We start from the raw sequence: 19,249 nt of genomic DNA on the forward strand, positions 1-19,249 counted from the left end.
TATTTCTTTTATATGATTTAAGTTATTAATTTTTTTTTTCAAAATAATTCCACACAAGAAATGTAATATTGTCTAGGTAGGGTCGGGCATTGATTTGTAACACTAGGGCTTGACACAAATGTTTTTAGTAATTAAGTGGTTTTTTGTATTTATTTATATATTAATTAATGTCGACATTTATTCATAAAATCAACTAACTTTTTATACTACATAAAGTGTGTGAACATATTTATAAATAAGTGTAAACTTACTTATCGTGTTTAAGTGAAGTATTTGAAATAATTTAGAAAACACTAAAAAAAACACTCAAAAAGAAAATATGTTGTGAATTTTATACAACTCTTTTACTAATTATCCACTTTGGTAAAACAAAAAAGTTTACATTTATTTATAAATGAGAAATTTATGTAGATGAGTTTCTATGAATTGAAAGTTTTAAACTCTTTGGTTTAAGAAAATTCTTAGTGTTTTTAACCAATTAAAAATTCTAAAAGTTCGTGCATTTAATCGTTTTAATTATAGACAACGTCAACCTATCTATTTTCTTTGTTTTTTTCGACAATAACTAAATCTTACATGGGTAATATTGTATAATAAAAACTTTAAAACATTATTTTGAAAATATAGTTTATGATTATAATTATACTTATTAGGGAAAAAATCTTAATTAAGAATCTAATAAATTTAATTAACTCTCAAAAGTAGAGAAGAACTTTAGATAAAGATCACAGAGGATTGATCACAAAGATATTAGTTTCTTCATCTTTCAATTGATCATTTTTATTATAGTTGCAAGCATTTTAAGATTCACTTGATCAATCTTCTTGATGATTGATGAGTTCCTCATCATTCTTAGTCATTGCTACATTAAGAGTTAGGGATGACAAGTCTTGCATCCATGCTTTAAAAAGATAAAAATATAGGTCCAGATAAACCCGGTCCAAATCCGACCTGTTGTCATTCTTAATTATAACTCTCGATGTTTTTTTACAAGGAGCTTACATAGTTCGTCCTAAGTTCTCATAGTAAACTAAAGGGGAGTGCTCCGAATTCTTATAGCTCCTTGAGAAGCTTCGCCATGCGCGCTTGTATGAACGCCAAGTATCAAAATATATAAGATTTGTAAGAAAAGATGTAACACAAAGATAATTTAACACTAATTTTCCGACTCAAAATTTTAAGGATTCACATATAGGTACCACATAAATACACAAAAATAGGATGCAATTGTTCCAGGCTTGCGGTGCAACAGTGGATGATATGAAGATTGATATCCTCCCCTGTATGGAGAAAATCGTTGTCCAAAAGGGTTGCAGCTGCCATCATCATTCCCATTAGGTTTATGGGGATATGTCGTTGGTCGAACCAATAAGCCACAAGAAAGCATCCTCATTCAGAGTCATCTCGGGGCATATGCAATCAATCTTTCGTCTTTTCAGCTCTTTCAATATAATTATTCAATTGCCGTTCCAGCTGAAATATGTTAAAATTGTCAATTATGACCACAATTGAGAAAGCTCTGACTTAAGATTACAACAAACCACAGCCAAGATACAAGTCTCAAACCGAAAAAGAAATCTAATTATAATGCTTAGGGTCTCCAGGACTGTAAAATGCTCAATTCAATGGGAGAGATTCACCTATTGAGGTAATGGAATGTCAAAAAATATCGGCAGAACTTATTTTAACTTATCATCCATTATACTATGAATTTATCTAAAAGTTATATGAACTTATTGGCCCTTATTAAGTAAAAATGAGAGAGATTCACCTTATTGGTCTATGTCAGAACAGATTGGACCTTATCTAAGCTTTAGCCGATTTTCTTTTATGTGAACTTACACAAACTTACAAGACCTTATCTAATTTTTCCTAAAACATGTGAAATATAGGAGAGAATTCACCTTATTGATCCTTCTCTGATGTATTATTGGAGCTTATCACAACTCCAAGTTTTTTTCCCTTAACGAACTTACCTAAACTTATTGGACCTTATTTTTTCATGAATAGGCCACACAAAATAGAATCCAAATCATGTTCAATTGTTTTTTAAGTGAAGGTACTTCGCAATCAAGGGTAAACAAAAACCTCATTTTTTTACATAAGTAAGGTTGCGCATATGCGATCCCTCTAATGTAATATTGTTGTATTGGCATATCTAATGATTCTTTGAAATGCACTAAGTTAAGAAGAATAAAACGCACCTGAGCATTTTTCAGCTTTTGTCTCTGCAACTCATCTACTAGGCTTCCAATTCTGTGATGCATCATTTGAAATTAGAATATCAAACTAAGCTAAATGTTCCAAATATCCACTTCATTTGAAAAATAAAACTCAGGAAGTAAATTTCATTAGATTGGGTAACACCACGTATCCTTCTCACCCTTTTTATTTTAACTGAATGTGAAAGTGCAATACAATTTGATTGAAGAATATTTACTTTCGGTGTCATGAGCATCTTCTATTTTATCTTTTTTTTTCCTTTTTCTGAAAAACATGTGTGCATCATTTTCTGATGAAGTTTGCATACATTAAGAGTTTGCTAAAAAAATGAACATTGATCTTAAGCGTATGCAAATAACAGACATTGATGCAAAATGGATTTTTCACACGCATGTGCAGATAATATCTCCGTAGTATTTAGTTGATACGTTTGCAATTTGCATAGTAATTACAACCTCTGTTTTCTTTGTTAGTCCAGTTTTCTGTAGCTCCTTATACCAAGGTGGATGATGCCATGGTGATGTAGTTGGGGCAAAAGAGTTGATCAGTGGGTGGTTTGAGGAATTAATTAAATAAAAGATCCCCCATATCACCACTTTCAACCCCTGTGGCCAATACTACAAAAACCACCTTCATTCATCGACCAGCATCAACACCCTCACAACCACCATAACATTACAAAAAAGGAAGAATTAGCATCCACTAGCATTAAACATCACCGACACAATTCAAGCAACCATTCGATCATGAAATGATCAAATTTGACAACTAAAATTCCATATCAAGAATCTATTGAGTTTAGTCAATTTTGTGTGGCTTCTCAATAGTTGACCAATGGCTCACTACTGCAATTGAGAAGAGACTGAAAAATGAGAGTGGCAAACAGAGAGAAGGGGGAGAGAGAAGAGAGAAAGACCCGGTTGAAAAAGGCCGATAAAAGCAGAAATAGAGAGGATGGAGGAGGAACCACTAAAGGCAAGAGCACAAAATAGTGCACATTTTCATCATATCAAATTTTATAGTTTTTAACTAGACATAATTAGAGATCAAAATAGTGCATTGTGTAGTGTGCATACAAAAAATGGAGCAACTAAAAAAGCACCCCAAGTATAGACTTGATGAAATATTAAATGCACTAGAAAAAATAGTCCAAAATAAACTTCATACTCCCTCCATCCAAATATTATAAATTTCACTTTCATCTTGCACAGTTTTTTTGCATAAAAGTTTGGGTACTTGTATTATTAAATATAAAAGATTAGTAAAGTACAAATTAATTAAGAAAGTTGATTCATGTGTGTCCTTATATTGATATAAGTACAAATCAGAAAAAAAAGTGAAATTATGTGGGGTCCTTATTAATAAAATATTGATAAAAGTACAAATTTCTTTTCTATAAAAGGAATGTGGAATACAAAAGAAATATGTCAAAAAAAAAAAGGAACATTTAATGGGACAGGAGTAGATATACACATATACACCCTTGATTTTAACAAGAAGCAGTTTACACCCTTGAAATCTAAGGTCAATATTGAGAAAGAAAAAACTATAATTGTTAGTCACTATATTATAAAAATAGGCATTTTTGAAGAACGTTCCTATTTTGTTACACAATACCCATTTTTATACATAGTAACCCCACATCATACCTCTGTTGCAATTGCATTACTTGAGCCAAAAGTTCGCCCTCCTTAGCAGATCCTGGCAACGTCTGATGCAAGCAATACATAACACACTTAAGTATTTATAAAGGTTATATTACTTCAGTAAAAATATACCATTTCATGCCACAAAGCAAAGCAAATTTCAATATATCACAGAACAGTTTAGAACTGATGTAATATGTGAACTGAAATTGTAAAAAATTTATACAGATTAAAGAGAGCTAAATACTTAGAGACCATTTGGTACAGGGTAATCAGAAAAGAGAAAATTAATTCAAACAACGCATTCCCTTAGACTCGATCTTTTCTAAAAACTTGAGAATCCATGATGCAGGTTAGTTCTGGAAAGCCAATGAGAGTTATACCAAGAAACCCATGGAGCCGTCTCAATCATTTATTAAGCTCTTTATATGTAAATTCTAGCAAAAGTCGGCCTAAAGTCTAAACTGTGTTACAGAAGGGGTACTTCTATAGCTAAGTTAACTTGAAAATTAAGTATGTACAAAGCTTTTTAGTACAAATAAAAGCAATGAGCTTATCAAGAAAAGAGGATTGAAGCTAGGAATGGATCAAGTGCAACAAATAAACTCAAGATAATCAGATGCAAAAGCTACATGTGATTACATCAGTTAAGGTTGAATATTATATGCTTCAATTCACTAATCAAGTCAGCAAAATAAATCAGATATTGTTTACTCCATTTAATATGTGAAAGGGCTATTGAAAGGTCTAGAAGTTAGTCATCAATCATGGGAAAATGAAGGACCCAAAGAAAGCATGCATGACGATTATAACTCAATAAATTTCAAAATATATAATGACTCAGCTTTTTCCTTTTCTTTGAAATGTTTTAGTCAGTTCAAGTGTCAATCCTAGATTAATTTTTAGGCTTCATTGTCTTGATTTTTAATTTTATAGTACTCTTTTGATTTGTCAATGGATTTTTGTACAGTTTATGTTTTCTTGAAATAAAAACTTGTAACTAGAAGATTCTTCTATTCAGCCCAAGATAGATCCCAATGAAGGTCTTTCTCACTTTCTTTTTTATATACATTTTTCAGCTAATGAGAACAGCCAGATCAGAGTAGATGCGAACAAACCTTGCATTTAAAAGAATCTAAAACGCCCATTTCTTGTTATCCTGAAATAAGTGTTTGCCATAGAAACCCATTTTCTTGAAATTTATCCCTTTAATCCAAACTCAAATCAAATCACCAAATGAAACTAAATTTCAAGCAATCTAGCCTTATTACCCATCTTCGTGAGGAGGGATTGCCATTGTCTAAGGGGCCACTAAGTATGGGGTAACCAGAAAAGAAACAGGTAATCTAAAACCCTCATTTCCATCAAAATGAGTATGGTCAATATTTTTCAAACTTTTCATCCCCCTTTAATCAGATTGGAATTCCTCCAAATTTCTCTATGTTAGTTCCTACTTCCCCAAAGAATTTTTATTTCCCAAACTCCAGTACAATTTGACCAACATTGAGCAATCCTTGATCACCATATATCAACCCTTGACCGCCATATACAAACCTTTGAGCACCATAAACCAGTCCTACACCATCACGTCCCACATGCCAGGGAATACAAGGTATACGAGACTATATCATGCAATGTAATAGATCTTACAATAGACATCTATAGTATATCTATTCATTTTCTCAAATATCTGCAATCCAAAGGAAAACCAGAAGCAATTTGTGAGGCAGAGTGCTAGCTTACAAAGATCACTCATAAAAACATAGCATTCAAAGAGAAAAAAAGTACAAATGCCACAAAAAACAGTAAGTTTGTAGCCAGGTGTTAGACAAGCGGTTTCCCCCTTTACTGGGTGAATCAAAGAACAAATCATCTGGGGTATATTTAAAAGCACACCACTGAGTTCTACAAGAAGAGATGGATACCTGTGAAACGCCATTCGTAGGTGCATCAACAGTGTCACTAAAATTGCCTGCAAGGCATAAAACGAGTAAAGATAAGAACAGAATATGCAAAGGAAAAGTTTTTTTCCAGCAAACAGAAAATTACAGTATTACCTAGCTCCACATTCTTAATCAATTTAACTAGTTCATCCTGCAAGCACGAAAAGTCAAAGTTCAAGCACAATTACGAATTCATAGATTTCACCTCATTAGTTCAAAAGATACATACCCTTTGCATGTTGTTATGCTGCAAAATGGATTGCAAGGCTGGAAGGATTGCATTAGCTGAAAGGTATGGAGACATAAGACCTGTGCTTCCAGGAACAGAACTTGGGCAAGCGGAACCCTAGAGAGAGCAAAATGGCAATGGTTACATATATCCCCATTGCCTACAAGATAGATAACTAAGCTAATTCATTCAAATTTATGAACCTACACCAAAAAGGGTTGAAAGAACATCTCTAAATGATTAATGTAGGGATGGCAAAATGGGAGGGCCGGTGTGGTATCCCCTCTCCCATATCCATACCCCCTAAAATTTTCATACCCACCAGTCCACTACCTACGCACCACCCATGGCAGGTAAAAATTTCATACCCACGCTCGCTCACTTGGATGTGTATTTAAACACATTCTTATCTACTTTAGCCAACTGGGTATACGCATTACAGTTATGCCCACCTAATACCCGCTTCATATTCACTCTATGTACGCATTTTATGTGCACCATACAATTGTCATTTCTTACCAAATTATTAGCACATCAAAATTATTTAAACCATATGTTATAAGATAAATTAACTTTTTAATAATTCATCATATTATGCATCTGTAAACTAATATTTGAAATTTATATTTTAGTAAAGATTTTATCAATAGATCAAAAAATATAAAGTACTTTTAACCAAGGTATTTTAGAAAATCTAGTAAATTTACAATTTTGTCAATAATTTTCAACAGAAATATATAAAATTATCATAGATTAGTATATAATCGTAGATATGGGGTAGGCGGGTATGCGGCGGGTTGGATGGGTATGGGGCGTATCGGGTGGATATGGGGTGGTTAAGACATCATACCCACAACATACCCACTTCCATAGGCAGGTAAGACTTTTTCATACCCAAATCCACCCATTAACCACCAACTTCATAGTCCATACCAATACCCGCCTCAACTGGGATTGACGGTTAATCAAATATTGAATGAAGAGGCGGAAACACTTGTTCTAGATACATGAATGTAGCAGCGTGCACAAGGAGATATTTTGAGCAAGTCAGGGTCTTCTAATAATTAATATTGTCTACGTCTACACCAAGAGGTTCTTTTCACATTAAACAATATAGCTGAATTCCAAACTAGTAGAATAGATAGAAACCCTGAATTCAAGAATCAAAAGTTCAAAAGGCCGAAATTGATAACCAAAGGAATAAGGTCATAGAATTCCATTTAACTCCGAAAAATGCAGAGCAACTAAAGATAAGTACAAGCTTTCAAAAGGCTTGTTCTCTCCCAACTAAGTTAGAAACCTCAATTCAAGCTCACATATATTATCCCCTCTTCTCTCCCTCACTTCCCCCTATTTACAATTTTTTCAGCAATTCCTGTTTTCTTTTATTTTTTGCTCCAACTAGCGTCTTTTGCATGATATTTCTAATAAACTATATGTTAATACCTATGGTGCCTCCATATTGATGCATTACCAAGGCTATCCACATAGACTCACTTTGAGAGCGTGCATCCTTCTCCTAAAGTTACGTCAAACTCGAAAAGAACCCACCATGAAAGATACCCCCCACACCTTGTTTGCTTAAAAACAGTTGAATTAATGAATCGAGGAAATTTAAAGAGTGGAGCTATTTATTTTGATAGTAGGTTATAGAGTAATGAGTTTGTCTTGGAAATTAAATAATTCAATAAAATGCTAGAAGTTTGAGGATAAATAAAAATGATGAAAGCATGATAATAGTTCTCTTAAGAACAAAAAAATCTGCGGTGCTCATATACTCTAGTAACAATCGATGCCTTTTTCAAAATTACACAGTAGAGCATTATAGATCTTCCTGTTCCAACTCGGCAGGACTACCAGCACAAAGTTAAATCCCCAGGCCTAAGAAACTAACTTATGTAGGAAAATTTGTATTAATAATAACAGAAGCATACCTTGGAATTGACATCAGCTGATGTGACTTGAAAACGACCCTTTCGTTGAACAATAGCCCCCTCAGCAGAATCCTCCACTGCTTTAGCAAAGAAAAGAAAAACAAAATCGCTTCTTTAAGATAAGAAAAATAAATTATATCGGTACGCAGAAGCAGAGAATCACGGATCGATCAGATACCTATTGTATTGTTATTTGTATCTCTCCTCTGACGAAACGAGATAGGACCACTCAAATTTCTCTCAGAAGGATGCCTTGGAATTATGCTATCCCTGGCAAATTGGTGTTCCTTGATTAATTAACAAAATTCATAGAATAGCCACCAAAACACAATTTGAAAACAAAAATATCAAAGAAAGACAACTAAAAACGCTATTGCTGCAGTAACCCTGTGATGTTTCCAGATGATTTTAGAAGGTACTGATTAATTAGTCACGTCACTTGCACCAAACAACTTTTTGCAACAAACATATAAAAGTGGTGTTCAAGCACATTGCATGAAGAGCAGTGCAAAAGCCTATCACATCTCTCTTTACACTGTTAAAAAGACATCAAAACTAATTACCACAACAGACAAGATACTATCTCTTCAAAATTAGGTTTTCCTAACTCCTATACCTCCTCTACAGAATTTTTTTTTTTTTATAAAAAAAACACTAATGAGGGAGTCATAGAAGGTCCTATTACAAAATCATATTCTCATAAAAATTTTCCATTTCATGTCTCATTAAGGTACATTTTCATTGATTTTTTTTAAAACAAGGAAATTGAAGTTAAGTGGAAGTGTAGTACAAGTGTACAATTTACAAGAGCATAAGCTAAATTAAATATTCAATTCAATTACTTCAAAGCAAAATCCAAAGTCACACATTCCAAATGTTTTAGGACAAAGATGAATACCACTCAAACCACACGTACTGCAGCTTTCCAAGAAAAAAAACACTTCAATTCTGAATTGAGAACATGATGTCAAAAGGTCTGAGAAAGGGGCAGAAGGGATGAGTCATCCCTCCAGTCAGTGCGAAAATGGAGTTTTCAGTTTTTACACCTTTACGATGTGGTAGTATCGAATTGGTAGTGTGAATATAGTTGATTAACCCCTTAAGTTGTACCAATTGTGAAAAAACACCTTAACTTTGAATTGATAAAACCCGTGTTAGCACCGAAGAAAGGAAGATATTGCTTAGTATAGAGGGAGATGAACACAAAATGTCCCACTTTTATTCAATTTGTTTGAATACATTTGTCTTTCTATGGTTGTATGACTCATTTTTTGGGGTATGTGGAAGGAATGCATGGATGAGAAGAAAATGTAAGTTAAATGAGTGGATGAGAATCAAAGAGTGTGGGTCAAGGCCAAAAATAGAAATGGAACAAATTTGGTAGGACGCACTAAAAAGGAAGGTGGACCAAATTCGTGGGACAAACGAAGTATCAAGAATGTGGTTGATCTACGTAGAATAAGGATAAAAAAAATAAAGAAGATACTAGTAGATCATCAAGATATTTCAAGATTCAATCAAAATGACATCCAAAGGCAAGGAATTTCAGCTTTCATATTAGCTATCATGGAGGAAATATAACGAAATGGTTTTGCCTAGGTTATCAAATAACAAAGTAGATCTATTACTTTTCCTTTCTGATATTTCTATAGATATTTCTTTATTTGTTAGTGCTCGTATTTAGAGTTCTGAACAATGTAATCAAGAAACGAAAGGGCAGCAAGCCTACATAAACCGTATGCACAGAATGTACACAATGTAATCGTTGAATAAAGAATTTAACAGCTGAAAGTGGGAAAATCAGATAAATCAAGCTATGCTGATAATAAGAAGCTCTAACCAGCCAGCCAAGAGCTAATCACCTGTCCAGATCACCAATCTGTTTCCTTGAAGTGCTCACATTATCATATAGGAGGGGACCACTTAAAACTTTTTTCTTCCCAGTAAAAGCATACTGTGGTAGAGAGCTGCTCCTAACCAAATTGTCAGCATCAGTATTTCCTATATGCTCATTTACAGTTTTATGCGATTGTACTTCAGGATCCGTAGATGCATCTTTTTGAAGAATACCCTTCATGTCATCTTCACCAATATCAAAATACCCTCTGCACAACAACAGAATATTCATTGTAAGCAACTATGCTGAATCGAAACAGAAACAGAAAAACATCAAGACCGAAACATTGACGTGGATAATACAAGAAATTTAAGAAATATTTTGCTTTCTGTTTCTCAACATTTACAAATTTTTGTTAACATGAAGATGGTGAATATTTCTCTACTGTGAAAAAGCTTCTCACTTAAAAGCCAGTGGCCACCAATGAGAGAGAGAAAAATGGTAAGAAATACAAACACAGAAACAGAGTAACAGATTAAAAGAAATTGGACTGAGTTAAGGACTTCTATCAAGGAACTGTCAATGTTGGAGATAAGAAAGGTCATCTATTTTTAACTTACATTCTTCATCATGTTCTTTTTTTATTTTTAGAAATTTTTAGGCAACAAAGGTGCCTTTGTACATTCATTTCAAAGAGTTACATCTATAATAGATTTCAGCAAATCAAAGATGGAAACAAAGCAACTACCAGTGTCCAGACTAACCAGAGAGACCATTTTGGCGCAATCAATATCTTTTGGGGGATTTAAAATCATTTTGTGGCACTAAAATGCACCATTAAACGGAATCCATCAAAATTTTCGTCAACTCAGTCGTCATGTAGAGGTGGTACTAGGAAAAAAAGTATATATAAGGTAGTTACTTGCAGATATTGACTATAAATAAATGAAGGACGAAGTTGGACGGAAGGAAAAATAGATATCCTCCATAAATTGTTGGTGATACTAGGCAAAAAAACATTTTATAAGGTGGTTATTTTCTTACAAAGATAATTAGGTGGATGATCGCAATTTTTTAAATATGGTTCAATTATTTTATGAGACCATGACAAACTAAAAAATTCATTGATAGCTAATAGAGTGGAAAAGATCAAGATTTCTATATAAAAACTTATGCTTAAGTGGTTTTCTAAAAAGATTACATTGACAAGGATAGGTTTACTTGTAGCAAAGATGGAAACTAGTTGCACAGTATTGCTTACTTTGAAGTGAACTGCAATCAACAATTTGATTCCTTCACTCTCCCTTAAGATCTATGTAAGCTAATTTACTACTGAACTAAGATTCTTTTTCTGTAATTTACTACTGAACTAAGGTTCTTTTTCTGTACAAACTCCAATGCCCTATTCTTCAAGCCAATCTTGTAAAAAGACACTGAGCAAGTGCCTTTCAATTAGTTGTGGATCTAAGATATTGAGAGTGGTTCATTGGTGTGCACAATTTCCAAACACTGACATACTTGTCTTTCCTCCAAACTGCCTATTCCGTCAATTTTTAGGCTTCATCAGGAATATAGTCATATAATTATGACATTATCGGTACACTAACACTTAAGAGTACCATAGTATACTGTTTTACACTTAGACCTGAAAAGCGTAAATAAAAAGGCAAAAAAAACAAAGAACGACAGAAAAGAAAATGATGGACCAACATTTCCGTTCATTACCCCTATGCAAATTATGGGCTCCCAGTTCGCACCTTTGAGGGATTTGGGAGTCTAATACACGCACCCTACCTTGTAATAACAAAGAAGTGCATGTGATTTGATGAGCCATTTCATCAAACTCCACTACAATTTAATAAAAGGAACTATAAATCTTGGGTTCTTCACCTAAAATGCACATAAACGAAAAGGAAATACACGATCACCTAATAGAGACAAAAACAAAAGGAAAAGAGAAGAAAAGGAATCAAAAAATGTTTTAGAAAGAGATCATTATTGCAAGATTTAATTACAGCCACATCGCAACAGTGTGATCTACTCTTTTATCACTAGTGTGTCGATTCTCAATCTACATTAAATGCATTAAATATTTTCGTAAACTTGGGTAGACGCATGTCTAACTCTAGCCTTCCTTCGATATAAATACGCCCCTGCTTCCAATACCATTCCACATTCATATGATTACTAAAAGAAAATACACAAAAGTCTTGAACAGATCCTTACAAATGCAGAAGTTACAATGACTTACAATTACAAACGAACAAAGCAGCATAGGAAAGTGGTTCTTATAAAGGTTGACTAATGTGATCCCTAATAAAATTGGCTTAGGTAAGTAATTCGAATTGAAGACCTGAAATTAACAAACTGTTCAAGATCAATTAACTATCTCAATCCCCATATATGGTATTAAGGTTTTGGCATTGTTGTTCTTGTTGTACTATAAATTAGTCTCATTTGTCCCTCTAAAATTGTTCAAACGAACACTAATACTCATGAAAAATCAGCCGAAACTTATTAAAACTGCAACGTCATTCATGATTGAAATGGAGGTCATTTGTCAATAAAACTGGAAGATCGACATACTTCAGTGCCTGCAGGGGTTGAATAGGAAATGAAGCCAATGAATCCTCCAAGCTGTCAAGATCATCAAATCCATCCTGAAAAGCATTTATTTTGATCAATATTGGATGGAAAAACAAATAAAAGATAAAGCTATTCCGCAGGTGAATTTAAAAAACATGCTACCTCATGACTATCTGAAGTATTTGAATGATTAGTCCCTTCAGAAGAAGGTTTCTCTGTGGGAAAAATATTATCATCGAACTTGTCCTTTTGCTTCAACCCCGAATCAAGGTTTTCTGCTATTACATTATTGTCATCATCTTGAATCTGCAGAGAAATTTCAGATTTCACTAAAATAATGGCATATACAAAGGAATCCACAATACGGAGATGGGTGAGCAAGCAAGTGAAGGAAGGAGCTTACAAGGGCTGCCTGTCTTTTTAAATCTTCCAAGTTGAAATTCCAGGCACTAATTCCTCGAATGTATTCTTGCTGCAAAGAACACAAAGAGCTTAAAAGAAGCAACAAGAACTCCAAAACCAGTATACAAGAAAGAGCTTGAACACAGGACAAGAACTAAGTTCACTATCCTGCACTAAAATAAAAATATTCAATCTACATGACTATGTTAATAATTACAAAAACAATAGGTTCTCACCACAATAACAGTCACAGAACTTCAGAGAAGTCTTAAGAGACCATTAAGATGCATTAGTTATCTATAAATTTGTACAAAAACAGAGTTTTCCAAGAACTTCAACAGTATCGCTCAACACATTCAGAGATTAACAATTCAACATTTAAACAAGAACTAAAATGGCCATTAAAGTTGGAAATAATTATAACAAAAAAATTAAGATTTAAACCAGATATCTGTAAATAGTCCATAATTATAGAAAGATTCCATTATAATTAAGACCACAGTCACAGAGCTGTAAACAAGGACTCTTAAAGGCAAAAACAAATCAATCAACAAGGTGCATGTTAACAACATATTTACATAAATGAACTCTATAAAAGTATTTTCTCAACCCTTTAAGTATATTTTGAAAATGTACTGAGAAATGACTGACTTTAAATACTTGTAGTGATCTAAGAAACATGGAAACATGAACACATTGAGAAGCGGGGACCATTTTGAAAAATATGGTAATGGTCGCGACCGCGTTAACAGATAGGTTGATGCAATAACGAGGGTGATGCAATTGCCATATCACCAAATATTGACCTAAACCATGAGATGTCTCTTGGACAGCCTAAAACGCGGGTTTTTACACATTATTGATGGGGGATGTTATTGGTTCGGTAGATTTTAAAACCTTTACAAAGTGGCCTTCTTTTCGCACTATATTGGGGACAGAATTTGACATTTCCAGAACGTTGCATGTAAGTGGCATAAATAAAACATTTCTAAGCAAGTGGTTTAGTTAAGATAAAGTTTCATTGTTCAGAAAGGGGTAAATAAGTTCGAGATATGAGCATTTCAAAATGATGTGCATACAAAATGCCCGAATTGATTCCAAAAGAGGTTAAAAGGGTACCATCATAAGCCGCTACCAAAGATGAATCTGCTCAAGGAATTGTCTTAAGACAGGGAGAATCAAGGGATGAGACAAGAAAGAGACCAGTGGAAGCAAATGAAAAGAAGAATGGGGGAACACTTCTGATTTACTTGGAAAAGTAGGGCCTACAATATAAGTAAAGATAGAGAGCCTTAAAAAGAAGAGGGATGTCATTTTAACTAACGGTTTCTCACTTCAATTTATTGTGGTTCAAATAGCCAAGTACATATCGTTGAGAGTAGGGATTTGACATTGTTAGAGTTATAAGCACTCAAACATTTTCAGAGAAAGAGCTTTATATATTCTTCGAAAATTAAGCACCCAAATATGTTTTCAAAATCTAACACCCTATAGTTTTCCCTCAAAAATAAGCACTAATTAGGCTAGCAGAAAAACCTGAGTATCATTGTCAAAAAGGATAGCATCACAATGGTAAAAGAAACTGAGAAAGAGGGTCAGTTTGATGCAAACTATGAGCAAACATTGATCTCAAACACATGAAATTCACCCTAACGTGACTTGCAAAATAGATCTTTCTTTCTATCTAGTATGTCATCACCACCCACTCTATTGAACTTATGTGTTAAACGCATAAGATTGTTCGCATTTCAAAATCTGAGTCACGGGTGCCTTGTAGACAAACTGCACATTTTGACACATACAAGACTGATTTGCGCCTCACTCAAGCACAGGAGGTGCAAAGGTAGACATTTTATTTTCATTGTTTTAAAAATCAGCTCCAGTGCACCTTGTCCTCCCCCTGAGTTGACAAAGCCCCTCCTGCTATGCTTCAACAGCTTTGCTGCACCTCAGGGATTTGCCTTTTAACTCAATTGGAATGCTCTTTAGTGCACCTCGCACTTTTGAAAACTAATGTTCACTTGATCACTAGTCAATGTATCATCCTAAACGCTATAAATAAATCAACATTACCAGCTTTTTCAGATTCTGACTAGGGAGCTTGAAGCCTTGACTTGTTACAAGAAGATCTGTAAATTTTCTATTTAATGATGATTGATTTACTATGATCAGCTTGAAATCCAAGAAACATTACCTCCGATCTGTCCAGTTTCTCTTCTGCTATTATCTTGAATTGGGTATGAATTAGCTACACATTGTTACTCTCCATTGTAGCAAAAAATAAATTGGAATATTTATGAATGGGCAAAAAATACTACTCCTTCGAGGGATAAAATAAATCATATCCCTATATCCTATCAGCTGACTAACTTAAGAAAACCCTTCCATCTCATCTGTTTGAGGAGGTATGTTGAAGAATCAGTAGATTCAAGGTCAAACAATCAGCAAGACTATAACAAAGGCAAATGATGGTTAAGTTCAACATAGCTCACTGAAATTTCCTTTAAAAGTTCAAAGTCCTGATACTAGTTCTAATAGTATTATGATTTTGTGCAAGTCCAGCATAGCTCACTGAAATTACCTCCAGCTCAGCAACTCGTTAAAAGTCCTATAACTCTTTTTTTCTCGCAACTAGCTCAGCAACTACTTAAAACCTTTCAGTTAGTTCAATGTCCTGATGGTGTTCTACAATACTCACATACATTTCTCTGTGAATTTTTCTCTAAATATTCTTGTACTTTTCAAATGATCAGATTGTTCAGTTAAGATTATGTATTCATTACTCAATGTCCCAATCTTAAGATTCTGACAGGTCATGATTATTTTCGCCTAACAAAAATAAGTGCTGTAATAAATTTAGTAAGAAGATTACTCGTCAGCATCTCAGACAATTTATGCAACATTTCGTTCCAACATTGCTCATGACTAGGAAATCCAGACCTTATGGGTGATAATCAACAAAAACTTAATCTCGTGCGTTAACTTGAAAAACCATATACTAAAAAATAGAGGGGTCATGTGAAGAGACAAGAAAAGTTGGAACCTGCGATAATTGCTCCTTATCCCCATACAAAGCTTTGTTCTGAACAAGAAGATCTGCCTCTTTTGCCTATATGATCACAAAAAGGCATTACATATCACAAATAAAACACTAACCTAAGTAAAGATAACAAATTGAGTTGGTGAGCAACCAGAAGTTCGCGATTTAAGAGGTGTCAAACTGATAGCACTGGAACCAGAAAAGAAACAAACCTTGAGCACCCTAAAACGTTCACCAAGTGGAGGCAGGCCATCAAGTATAGTACGAGCCAAATATTCATATGATTTTGCATTTTTGAAAAAATTATGCTTAAGAAGTTTCTCAGATGTAGGTCGCTTCTTTGGATCCTTCACCAAGCATGCAGCCACCATCTCCTTAAAAGACTGTACAATGAGAAATGATGACAAAGAGATGCAATATGTTCAGAGTTCATCTCTAAATTGAAACCCTTGACAACCCCCTTCCCTCTCACCTAGAAAACTGCAAAACTAATAGACCAGTAGATCAGGAAAAAAGGGATCACCACCTTTGAGAATCGCTTATCTCTCTCATAATCGAGACCTGGTGGCGCGTTTTGCAAAGTCATCAAGAGAACCTGAAAATTTCAAAACAAAAGAATGAAACCACGAATCCATAATCCAGACAAAAGTTATGGTATCTGATATTAATTGACAAACTTATAAACCTTCATCGGAGGGTACTTAGAAAACGGGGCATGACCATGCGCAAGCTCAAGAGCTGTTATCCCAAATGACCATATATCTGCCCTGTTTACGCGTATAAATTTAAAAATATCAATGAATCAGTAAACAAGGAGCTCAAATATAAAGAAATTGATGACTAAGAATCAATAGTAACAATGTTACACAAATAAACACTGGTCTAACACCGTTTAAACGTCTTTAAAAGGCTTTAAGGAGTTGAAGAAGAAATCAAACTAAAACAAACCCAATATCCTTATTGTGAACCTGCGGAGCACAGGTAGCAAAAAGCTAGGTATTTTATGTGTCTCGGACATTGGTTTCAGACTCAAATACTCAACTTTAAAGGCATGCTTGAAATGGGGGTATTTAGTAGGGGTACATAAAGTCAAACTTCAAAAGAAGGAGAATTTAGGTGGAGATAACAGAAATGAAGTGGTGGCAAGGAAAACAAAATGGTTCAAACATGACGAAGATGGAAAGGCAGAAATAGTTCTCTCATTTACAGAAAATTTTTACTCAAATGAGGGAATATCTCTCTCTCCTCCATCTTCCTCATGCAAACTAATTTGGTCTCCTTGCCATCATTTCATTTCTTATCTCCACTTTTATTCACCTTTCTTTAAGTTTGACTTTATTTACCCAACCACATTACTCCGATTCCAAACATGTCCTAGTACGAAAATTTTGAATGTCCATTGACAAAAAGAAACTGTCAAGAGTCCTTCAAATGTTAAATAGTTAGGTATTACACAAGAAAACTCCAAATGAAGAGTCCGCTTGCTTGGAAAATTTTGCTAGCAAAAATATTCCAAGGCAAAGTAAATTCAAGAAATCATGGAATGATGGGCAATACAAGTTTCAAACAAATGGAAGGACAAAGTTGTAACGTAAGATGGCCAGCACATACTTAAAATCATATCCATGTAGTTGTTGCATAACTTCAGGGGCCATCCTACAAAAAAGGTTTCGAATAGCAATCAAACAGAATTTTGATACAGCAAGCAATAAACCGATGGAAAAAACAGCATTATAGTAATCAGTCCAAAATAAGTACCAGCATGGAGTGCCAACAAAGGTATTTCTAGACCTTTGTCTATCACCAGCATCAAACATGCAAGCTGACACCCCAAAATCAGCCACCTTCACTGTTCCATTGTTGTCAAGTAAAATGTTTCCAGCCTAAAAAGACAGTTTTTAAGCTTTAATGTATATATATAAATACACGTATATATACAGACACACAAACTTAAATACACACACACACAGAACTTCTTCCTATATAGGGTCAAGTTCCAATGTGCACCAAGCTTATATGAGAACAGTGAGAACCAATCTCTCTGATAAAAATCTGTTACTTTTTCAAAGAAAAGGTGTTACTTTTGGACAAAATAATGTTACTTTTGTTTTTAAAAAAATCAGGTACTTTTTAGCAAAAAAGTGTTACTTTCAGAAAAAAATATAAATACAAAGTAACACGTTTTTTGAAAAGTAACACCTTTTTATGTAAAAAGTAACACCTTTTTGTGAATTTTTTTCTTAAAGTAACACTTATTTGCCTAAAAGTATCATCTTTTTTTTTCAAAGAAAAGTAACACTTTTTTGCCCAAAAGTAACACCCTTTTAGTAAAAAAGTAGCACTTATACGTCAGGCAGATTGGTTCTCAAGGTTCTCATATATGGATGGTTCTCACTTGAACTTCTTCCTATATATATATATATGCACATATATATACACAGAAACACACACTTGCATACAATATATAAACAAGTTTTTAAGAATAAATCTTCATCGTACACATAAATACAAGTTATTGTGATCCCAGATTTTATTATAAATTCAGTATTGCTGTCAAGGAAAATTCAATGTGTCCAATCACAAGTTGTGAAGCACACAATAGAAAAGATGCATTAGGATCACTGCTCAAGAGAAACTAAAGTAGAATACAAATGATCTTCAACCAAAAGGAAGGGGGAAGGGGGGAAATCAGAGGAAAGTAGTTGGTGGACAACACAAGTGGTAGATGCAAGCAAAAAAAAAAAAAGATTCTGCTCAAAAACTGTATATTCCAAGGAAACTGCAAGTTTTCATAAAGTTGTATTATCTAAAAACATTGGAAACTTTCCTTTGCTATAGGTTCCACAAAATATATAGGCACAAAAGGCAATGAAAAATAAGAATAAATGCAGAGGCCAGAAATATGTGTAGTCTACTTTAGATCCTCTTTTTCTTTCCTCATTCAATATGTGTACTCTCTCAACTCTCAAATCAAATCCACCTATTGGGTCATAAATAGTAACTCACTCACCCCAATTAAACTTCAAAGTTAATAATTGAAGTAGATACTGGAAAGTTTTTCCTTACACAAATCACCATCACTAAATCACATAAGCTAATCGTCAAAAAAGAGAGCTAGTCTTTGTTTGCTTCTTTTCAATATTAGCCCACCAATAAAATGCAAATGAAAGCTGTATTGATGGTTTTATCATCCTCCTTCATTTAGGAATTAAATTGACATCTCATATCAAAGATAGGCCCCTTTTTTGCACCTTGATTTTGCTAAACTAAACTTACTTTTACTTTGTACTACTTTTTTTTTTTTTACAGAATTATACTTGTTTTACTAAATTGAATGTATTTTTGCTAAAAGTTTTACTGTTTTCTTTTATTAGAACTAAATCTTACTAAGATGTCTTATTTTTATTAG

The 19,249-nt window shown here is 33.9% G+C and overlaps 1 protein-coding gene across 2 annotated transcripts in view; it reads right to left on the bottom strand.

Moving 5' to 3' along the window:
- Positions 1-668: 668 nt before the first annotated feature.
- Positions 669-19,249, bottom strand: part of LOC130818194 (serine/threonine-protein kinase BLUS1) — a 28,813-nt gene continuing 10,232 nt past the window's right edge. The window contains exons 4-21 of one of the 2 annotated variants that reach the window (XM_057684258.1): positions 17,599-17,723; positions 17,452-17,496; positions 16,526-16,607; positions 16,367-16,435; positions 16,053-16,223; positions 15,844-15,909; positions 12,802-12,870; positions 12,561-12,704; positions 12,399-12,472; positions 9,838-10,080; positions 8,154-8,245; positions 7,976-8,055; positions 6,042-6,158; positions 5,927-5,963; positions 5,795-5,841; positions 3,873-3,934; positions 2,205-2,256; positions 669-1,473 (exon numbers count right to left, since the gene is read on the bottom strand). In XM_057684258.1, coding sequence (XP_057540241.1) covers positions 1,420-1,473; positions 2,205-2,256; positions 3,873-3,934; positions 5,795-5,841; positions 5,927-5,963; positions 6,042-6,158; positions 7,976-8,055; positions 8,154-8,245; positions 9,838-10,080; positions 12,399-12,472; positions 12,561-12,704; positions 12,802-12,870; positions 15,844-15,909; positions 16,053-16,223; positions 16,367-16,435; positions 16,526-16,607; positions 17,452-17,496; positions 17,599-17,723 — 1,629 coding nt within the window. In that variant the 3' untranslated portion in view covers positions 669-1,419. The remainder of the gene's footprint in view (positions 1,474-2,204; positions 2,257-3,872; positions 3,935-5,794; positions 5,842-5,926; positions 5,964-6,041; positions 6,159-7,975; positions 8,056-8,153; positions 8,246-9,837; positions 10,081-12,398; positions 12,473-12,560; positions 12,705-12,801; positions 12,871-15,843; positions 15,910-16,052; positions 16,224-16,366; positions 16,436-16,525; positions 16,608-17,451; positions 17,497-17,598; positions 17,724-19,249) is intronic. The other variant, XM_057684260.1, reaches the window with a different exon arrangement.

Source organism: Amaranthus tricolor, chromosome 7 (assembly GCF_026212465.1).
Source record: "Amaranthus tricolor cultivar Red isolate AtriRed21 chromosome 7, ASM2621246v1, whole genome shotgun sequence".
NCBI lineage: Eukaryota > Viridiplantae > Streptophyta > Magnoliopsida > Caryophyllales > Amaranthaceae > Amaranthus > Amaranthus tricolor.